At 41.2% G+C, this 9,769-nt stretch overlaps 1 protein-coding gene across 1 annotated transcript in view; it reads right to left on the minus strand.

The window, feature by feature from the left end:
• The window catches only part of COL6A5 (collagen, type VI, alpha 5), a 94,992-nt gene that overhangs the window by 48,072 nt on the left and 37,151 nt on the right, over positions 1-9,769 (minus strand). Inside the window, 5 exon segments of the mRNA XM_011933773.1 lie at positions 105-167; positions 2,215-2,277; positions 3,326-3,388; positions 4,912-4,974; positions 5,462-5,497. Coding sequence (XP_011789163.1) covers positions 105-167; positions 2,215-2,277; positions 3,326-3,388; positions 4,912-4,974; positions 5,462-5,497 — 288 coding nt within the window.

A 9,769-nucleotide genomic window follows, 5' to 3' on the forward strand; every position in this document is an offset into this window, starting at 1 on the left:
TACCTTCCATGCCCTCCACACTTGGGCTGATGGTCAACCCCTTCTTTTTACCTTGGAACTGAATACTCAGATCTGGGGAGGGGAGGGACTTCAAAACTTCATACCAGTCTTCCTCGCTGCCCAGTTTGCCCCACTGGCCCTGGATCTCCAAGAAGTCCAGGCTCTCCCTAGTAAGTGGGGCAAGAAGAGCTTCAGATCAGTAAAATCAAACCTGGTTCCTACCATCAAACCTGGTTCTGTCCACTCAATGAGGAGACTCAAAGTTCTCAGTGAGGGGTCAGTGCTCACTAAGGGGATGAGAGTAGGGCACAAATTATAGTTTTTCCATAGCTAGCAGAAGATGCCTAGTACAGCCCAGAGCTGGACTGATGTGCTACTTTTCCAGAGTTATAAAAGGACTGAAGGAAAAGGCGAAGAGTAGAAAATTGACTCCAGGGAAAGTTGACTCATTTGCTGACGCATTTGCCTATCCAACAATTACTTATTGAACTGCAAAATAAACACATTAGGGGTGGTCCTGCCCTCACCTGGCTGGAAAGAGAAATAATTAGACAGGCAATCATAATATTGTGAGATAAGGTTCAGGGTGCTATGGGAGCAAACAGAAGGGGAGTCTAAGTCAGATTTGGTGGGCCTGAGGAGGCTGCCGAAAGGCAAGGAGCAGAGAAGCTGAGGACTGAAGGATGAGTTGTATGTCAGGGGACTGGGCAAGGAAGGGGTGAGAGTGATCCAGGAAGAGGGAAGGCATTAGTGAGAGGCCTGAGGCAGGCACAAAGGAGGGAGGTAAGCAGTGAAACCTTAGGATGAAATGGGGCAAATAGCAAAGGGTCGTGTAAATGACTCCCTACCTTATTGACAAAAAATTGCATATGTTTAAGGTGTACAACATGATTTGATATACATATATGTTGTAAAATGATTGCCACAGTTAAGTTAGGTAATGTGTCTACTGCCTTATCTTGTTACCACTTTTCCTTTTTTATTTTTGCTTTATGTTGAGAGCATTTAAGATCTACTCTCTTAGCAAAATTTCGAGTATACGATACTGTATCGTTAACCATAGTCACCATGTTAAACATTAGCTCCCCAGAATTTATGTATGTTGTAACTACCTTAAAGTTTGAATATTTTTGTGGAGGCCATGGGGAAGCCAAGACCCATGATACAATTTGCTGGGCTCAGTGTAAAAGGAAAACTCAGGCCCCTTGCTTAAAAAATGAGATTCAAGACCATGAGAGCAGAGCATTAAACTCAGCAGGGGGTTCTCCTCAGCAAGGCCACCTGTGTGGCTGCACAGGTCACAGGACCCTGGGGAGGGGGCCATTGAAAGGTTTTAAACAGGGAAGTCAGATTCTGATGAGGTCAATAGTTTGCTCTCTGACAGTCCCCAACAGAGCCACCTCAGAGACAGTCGTGGTTTGAGAACCGCATGCACTAACGGATTTGATTTCTGACACCACCCATCCTCCACTCAACTCAGCAACCACTTGCATTCTTGAATTCAGGAAATCAGGAAGTGAAAGAGATCTTTTAGAGTTGTTTCTGATGGGTGAGATCACTCTCTCCTAGGGAAACAGAGCAGCTTCATGGAGAGGTCAGCAGTTAGAAACTCTTCGCTCAATGGAAGGAAGAGAACATATTAGCGGAATGCTGGTGACTTGCTGATGGTGCTCGGATTCAATCATGTGAGGAATTAACATGAAAATCAGGAAGCAAATTGAGGTACTTTTGTATTTAAAATCCATAACAAATAACATTTACTTTTTTCAAGAAGGAGTTCATGTCCTCTGCAGGGACATTGATGAAGCTGGAAGCCATCATTCTCAGCAAACAAACACAGCAACAGAACAAACACTGCATGTTCTCACTCGTAAGTGGGAGTTCAACAATGGGAACACATAGACACAGGGAGGGGAACATCACACACTAGGGTCTGTCAGGGTGTGGGGGGCAAGGGGAGGGAGAGCATTAGGACAAATACCTAATGCATACGGGGCTTAAAACCTAGATGACGGGTTAATGGGGGCAGCAAATCACCATGGCACATGTATACCTATGTAACAAACCTGCCTGTTCTGCACATGTATCCCAGAACTTAAAGTATAATTTAAAAAAAGAAAATACCACATTGTACCTCATAAATATATGAAATTATTATCCATTAAATATAAAATATGTTTTTTAAAAGAATTAAAAAACAGAAATAATATTTACTTTTTTCCCCAAAAGTCCAGGCCTTCCAGTGCTCCCTTTGGCTCCTATTAGCCCAGGAGAACCCTGAAAAACATATTAGACACTAAAAAGTTGGCACCATAGTAATTCTTAGAAAGCCCATTAGAAACACTTCACTTTCCTTCATGGTATTCCCGACAACTCCTTGATGCAGCCTTAACAAAAGATCCAGCCACTCAGGAGGAGAGAGGCAGATGGCAGGGCTGAACTAGATGACTCAGGTTCCAGTCCTAGTTAGAGGACCACATGTTTTAATCTGCAGGGACATCACTAGTCCAAATGGGGCTTAGTGAGAAAAAGAAAAGGCACCCTTGAGTCAACAATGCTATTTCCAAATGTGGGAAAATTGTCATAATGCACTGATCTTTTTAGAACAAGACACTTTGCTGCCACCTTTGTGCACGTACCACATGCGTATACATAATGGCATGTGGGATATGTTTCAGCTTTCCAATAAACAAATGGGCAGAAGTGTCTTTCGCACACATATTATCCAAAAGATAACTGACCACACATGCTAGGAATATAGAAATATGGGTATCCCTTGCCTTGTGAACTCTCGCTGTGTGAGCAGAACTGAATAGATTTAGAACATTTTTCCTATGAATCCTTCACCATCCAAACTATTATTTCTCAGGAAAAAAACAGATTCAGATAATGAATTCAAGAGATTAATGTAGGAATCAAGTAGTTTTGAGTAGCGAGGGATCTTTGTACAGTCAATTTTAAATATCTGTAGTCAAGGGAGATATATGTGCATGGCACGTATAAATTTTAAAAGTTAGAAAAAGCAGAACAATGTATCAGTTTTTGGAGGAAATGTTATGATTAGGCAATATTTGTATTCTTCCAAATGCTTTCTTTAGGCTGATGAAATGGATCTGTGCTTTCAGAGTAAAACCCCAGTGAAGGAGAAAGAGGAGTGCTTTAGCTATGTATGAGGAATCTGAGCTGCGCTAAAATTTTGCCCCAGATAATCCAGAAATGAAATAATGTATATGTAAATAATACAAAAAATTATATGTGAAGATTGTTTTGCAGTAAGAGGAAATAACTGTTGAGAGTCATTGAGCCTAATGTCTCTGTCACTCACCTGAGGTCCTTTGTGCCCCTGGCTTCCTTTTTCTCCTTTCCTGCCAGGATTTCCCTGTGACCCCTTTAGTGGTAATAAAGGAAATATAATGCAATGATGTCAATGAAAGCTTACTTCTCAGTGTTTCTTTTGAAACACCCTGCAGAAAAGCAATGATCCAACCCTTCCCGCAGCCTTTTAACCCTGAGATTAAGCATGTATTAAGAGTAATTGAGGACAGGCCCAGTGGACTCAGTGGTCCAGATCTTTTTAAGGAATTCCCTGCCTGGATATAAGACCTTCATCCCTCTCCTACAGAGGAAATAAAAATAGGCCAAAGCAGGAAATGAAACCTATAAGAAAAGGAAGTAAGACGCAAACAACAGTCAGATGAATTCCTTTAAAGGGACGGGTTACCTGAGCCAAAGCCCTTATCAATGTGTAAAATAGAGAGTAAAGTTGTTTCAAGTTAGCACAAAAGGGCATCTTAGCAGCAGACCCTGATCAGAGGAATCAAAGTCTATTTTTCTACCATATTTGCCATCAAACACATGGTTCTCACATGGTTCTCTCATATAGGAGCAAAAACGTTTCTTCCTATTGAAGTACCAGCTGTGAAACGGCCCTGGGCTGCCCAGGAGCCACCAGGTGAGCCTTGATTCACTGTCTCAATGTCAAAGGGATGCTTGGATGTCTGAGGTATCTGAAGTAACTGTCATTCCCACCCCTACATCCACTCCAAAGCCTGGGAATGGATCTAGGCTGGTCCCATCCTACCCAATCTAGAGAAACTGCTAGCTCATGGTTTGGTTCAGGGACCCCAGAACCACTCAAGAGAATCCCAAATTCCAGTTTGGTCCTAATATCTGAACTTTCTAGGAAAAAAAAAAAAATGAATTCCTGGGAAGACCTTAGAATAGGCACAGCTACACAGGCCCTTCCATACAAGTCCAGGCTTAAGTTGGGCTTCATGTAAAGTGGGCTTCATAAGACGACTAAACCAAAGTTTAAACACTTTGTAAACCATGTGTTACAAAGCTACTCTCCAGAATGACCACAGCTTCCCCTTCTGGCATGGAGGGAAGCAAGACTATGATGCTCTGACTTCCGATGCTCATATTACTAATGATACAACCATGAAAGATGCAAATGGCTCACAGAAAGCCCTATCAGTCATATTCCAGAAATACTGATACCCCTGTAGAGTTAGCTTTAGGCAAGTCAAGTAGCGGTTTCCAACTTCCAACTAATTTTCCTTTGTAAGAGCCTGTGTATGCAGGACTCCAGCTATGGAAAACCAATTTGCTGATCCTGGTGTTAATTACTAATGTAATATGAAGGTATTAATCATTCATTATTACTAATATGAAGACACAATACCAGGTGAGCACAAGAGCACATCTGTCCTCTACAAAGGCTTATTAGTGACTTGCAAATAATGAATCAAGTTTGATGGAACAAAATCATCCCCCACCCCATGATGGGGAATGCAAAATAGGGCAGCAGGCAGATTCTCAGTTATTTATTTTTATACAGAAATACCTGCCTTCTTCCCATCAGAATAACTTGACAGCATTTATCAATATTTACAAAATATTCCAACACACCTGTGGGCCTTGTAATCCTTCAGCTCCCAATGTGCCTGTAGGTCCAGGATTTCCTGGTTCTCCCTGATGAACAAGAATTTCCAGTGTCAAGATTTTCTACACGTTGTTTCCATATAGATTTTCTCTTTATAGTATGTACATCTGAAATAGGTACTATTTTGTCTGACTCATGGCTCACCCTCTACTTGGCCTAGGATTTTACTGTTCTAGACTGTCTAAGGAATGAACAGAAACTTGTTTCTTATTCCAATAAGGAATTTTTCCCTCTTGAAGCTGATTCCCAAGCACATGAAGAGTAGTCAAACGCACAATATTTGGAATTGCACAGGTTCTGCCTGTCTACCAGGTATCTATCAGGCAGGCTTTTCCTTAGGACTCTTCTGTTCCTGGGAGCTGCAGTGATCATTGGGTCAGTGGGGATAACGTCCAGTACTGGGCACTTCCTCTACCCTTGTCAAATGCTTACTGATTTGATGCCCAGCACCACCTACATGGGAGAAACGTCCTTGGTCCCATCAACCACAGAGAACAGGAAGTAAAGGTTACATACTGAGACACCTTGGAGTCCCCTTTGACCTTCTCTTCCCTGGGACAGAAAAGGCAAAATGTTAGTATGTGGATCTCTGAATGGAGGGGTTCCTTGAGGCAAATCAGCCTCTTTCATTCTCTGATTGACATAAGTAATGAGCAGCTCATAGAAACAGTTTCCCTGAGGTGTTTTCCATAGACAAGCTTTCACACTGGGCACTTAATTACAGACTAACATGTGGAGGATTGATTGCAAACCAATCTAAAAGTTATTACAGACCCAGTTCCAGTCTGACAGCCTCTAACAATTATCCAGGAGGCTGTTTAGAGAATCAAATCATTCTGAAGATCCTGTCTTCTGTATTTCCATCTCCAGCAAATTCCAAAAAGAACTGTCTGCTAATCAGAGCTTTCCCATGGGAGAAGAGGTGTGGCACATCCCTTTCTCTCTATCCTGGGCCCGTAATTGTATCTTGGGAGAAGGTAAAAAATTTCTAGATTTAGGCCGGGCGCGGTGGCTCAAGCCTGTAGTCCCAGCACTTTGGGAGGCCGAGACGGGCGGATCACGAGGTCAGGAGATCGAGACCATCCTGGCTAACACGGTGAAACCCCGTCTCTACTAAAAAATACAAAAAACTAGCCGGGCGAGGTGGCGGGCGCGTGTAGTCCCAGCTACTCCGGAGACTGAGGCAGGAGAATGGCGTAAACCCGGGAGGCGGAGCTTGCTGAGATCCAGCCACTGCACTCCAGCCTGGGCGACAGAGCCAGACTCCGTCTCAAAAAAAAAAAAAAAAAAATTTCTAGATTTAGTGTCTCATATGGGCCCGCTGGGGCTAGTCTCTATAGAATTCTACAAGAAATAAATGGCTGATGGGGTCTGCTCAACTATGGTGATCCAAATGTCCAAATGGCTACCACTACGTTCAACAGACGACAAAAAAGCCTGGCTGATCCCTGAAGCCCAAATCTCTGTCTGCGCCTATCCAGAAGCAAGTTCACGTTGCCAGCTCAGGCCCTCTACCTAGTGGTTGTCACACAGTCTCCTTTCCAGAGGGTACCCAAATGGGAAAAGGATTCAGTCCCCAGATCCTAACTTCCTTATCCCTAAACAGCAAGAATAAGATTTGCACCCTCATATCACCCCCTCAACCCCTGTCCTTGCTTCTTTGAGAGAGCCGTGGAACATCTTGACCACCAATTCACTTAGTGTTGTGATAAACAACTATGATTACTTTAGGTACAAAGCAAGTATTTTTTTAAAAATTCTATTTCTTCCTTCATTTATTCAGAAAGGTAGCCATGGAAATTATTTCAGAACTGCTGTTTTCTTTCAACTGCCCACCTTCTGAAGGTCCTTAGAATAAACTACCAGATCAAGTGTCAGCTCCACCAGGTTGGCCAGTGCTTACAGTGATTCCACTGAGGTTCTGCCCCTTGATTCAAGGGACTTTTTGCTTTTAAGATGCAAATCCTCTTTGAAAGAAGTTACCCATTGAAACTTTTTAGCTGTTTGTACCCAGAATCAATCTCCAAAGCTCTTGACATAAAAAAGCAGAGAAGAAACAGTAAACAAAGATTGAGGCTACAGTTCTCATGACATCACAATTCTGTCTTCATTAAAAAGCAAGGATAAAATAATGTGTATTCTGTGTAACAGACTGTATGCACAATGGTTATAGATACGTCCTTAAAAGTCAGGCAGACTTGAGCTCAGTATTTTTTCTTTAAAGCCTGTGTGGCAAAGGGAAATTGCCCAATAAACCTCACCCAGTGTGGTTAACAGCCCAGACTCTGGAGGGAGACAGATTGAATTCAAATCCCAGCTGTGCCACTTACTAGCTCTTGTGACATTGGGCAAGCTGCCCAAAGTTTCTGGATTTTTTTCATCTGTAAAAAATGGATATAATAGTAGTATCTACCTCACAGGTATGTTATGAGGATTAAATGAATTAATATTTGAATGTGATCTGAGCAAGACCTGGCACAAAATAGATGCTATAGAAGTATTCTTTGTGGATGGCAGGCAAAAAGCATAGGGCCTGGAATGTGGATTCCAGTGTGGTTTTCAGTGTGTGGATCCACTGTTTTGGCAACAACGGGTAAAACAATTAATTTATATAAGTTGAAATTCTGTCACATAGAAGGCAATGTCTTGGATTGGCTTATGTTGTTTAAAATTTATCATCCACTTAAGATGCTCCCGCCCTCACAGAGAATTCTATTCTTCATCGGAAAGTTGGGGGAGACGGGAGAAAACCTGATGTTGTTTTATATCAATGTTGCCTTGTTTAATTCAGGGTAAAAGAAATTACAAAGGAGGAGGGCAGCAGGGAAATGGGTAGAAGATGAGGAAGGAGCCGAGAGCCTCATGTCCTTAGAATGACTTAAAAGTAATTGGCTGGTTTGTCCATGATTTATTGCCTACACCACTCCTGGCATCTCTTTTTTTAAAGTACCTGATTGATGTGTCAGTTATAAAGCTATTTTAAACTAAAAGTATTTCCTCTTAAACCAACAAAAATACACACTTATCTTTAAAATTTATAGCATTTAGCTCATCTTGCTGATCTACTATTTCCTCTTATTACATTTTAATTCTCATGTGAAGAAAATGGCAAAGTCCCAAAGATTTTACCAGAAGCTCTGGGAAGCCTAACCCCTTCCAGCTCCAGTTCTTCTCCTTCAAAGAACTGTGGTTCAAGATAAACAAAGGCAAGTGGTATAAAAACACATTTCTTCACCATCTATCCCAGAGAGAAAGGCAATCAGCCACAGCCTTCAAAATAATGAGAAGATTCCAAATTTGTACTAGAAAAGAAATCCAAGCATTTTCAATTCCTTCTTGAACAAAACTCAGAGCCAAATCTAGGACTTTGTCCATTATTCTCTTTTAATGATGTCCATGCTGAGCGCATGAGAGAGGAGTTTTTAATACATTATAAATATCACTTCTAGCTTCAGTAGTCCACAGAAGGAAAGGCTATTTCTTGGTTATTACTTTTAAAAAGATAGAGAAGTCCAATGTCTCCGTTTTTTGCTGTGACAGGCTTGATATAACATGGGATGCTGTAAAGTTATGACAGCACCTCAAGGTTGCCACTTGACCCTAATTGCCAGTGCTTTGGTCCATTCAGGAAGAATTTATTCATGAGTCCTCTTTCTCAATGGCAACATGTAGAAAGAAAGTATATTTACCTAGTTCATAATATCCTTATGTAAGCTACCAAAGGAGAGCTTTTGTGTTAAAATCATTGGCTCTCTTCAAAGACATCCCAAAACACCTGGAAGGTGGAAAGGGAAAGGCCAACTATATTTCAGTGGTTCTCAACCAGAGGTGATTTTACCTCTCAAGTCCACCACTATTATACCCACCACAGATATCTGACAATATTTACAGACATTTTTGAATGTCACCAGTGAACAGTGGGGAGGGGTGGTGCTGCTGATACTAGTGGGTAGAGACCAGGGATGCTGCAAAAAATCTGGCAATGCATAGCATAGCCATTCACAAGAAATAATTATCTGGCCCTAAATTTCAGTAGTGTCAAGAGGGAGAAGCCCTGAAAAATATTTCAGCCCTGAATCAGTCAACTCTGTGCAACAAATATTCTGAATGCCTCTGTCATCTTCAAGTGGTAAGGAGGGGAAATAAATGTCACAGAAATACTTACCCTGCTTCCTGTGGAACTAGGACTGCCTTGCACCCCTTTCTGACCAGTTCTACCCTAAAAATATAATAATTCCCTCAAGATCAAAAGGCAAAAATTCTGAATAAATCATAAAGGCATCAGCATCAAAACCTCAAGCACTATTAAAATGGCAGAATAAACATGTCATACTGTGATCATTCTGCATATTAACAGTCAGTTATACACATCCTTTAAAGAAGAAAAAAGCATAGCAACATGCACTGCTACTACATTTTCCCAAATAATATCACTTGCCAGAAACTTCATAATTTTGCTCATAAAAGTGTACCCTACTACAAATATGCATACCAAAAAACAAAGGTCTTTTAAATGTGGTCTTAAGAGCATTTGTTCAATTACAGAAAGGTTACATATCTTACTAAATTTACTTGGATCAATAACAGAATTAATCAACTCATAGATAAAATAGATCAAATTACTTGTCTGCCTTGTTCTCCTTTGGAGCCCTTTTGTCCTTTGATGTTACTGTTTTGTCCTGGATTACCCTAGAGAAAGATTTTTAAAAGCAGTTTAGAATCCAGAAATACCAGCTTTTTCTCCAAAATGGTATGATGTTCAAGTACTAAGCTAATTTGGGTCAAGGTATAAGAGGTGCGAGAAAATTTTTCACATTTGAAACT

The sequence above is a fragment of the Colobus angolensis genome, unplaced genomic scaffold (assembly GCF_000951035.1).
Source record: "Colobus angolensis palliatus isolate OR3802 unplaced genomic scaffold, Cang.pa_1.0 Scaffold129, whole genome shotgun sequence".
Taxonomy (NCBI): domain Eukaryota; kingdom Metazoa; phylum Chordata; class Mammalia; order Primates; family Cercopithecidae; genus Colobus; species Colobus angolensis.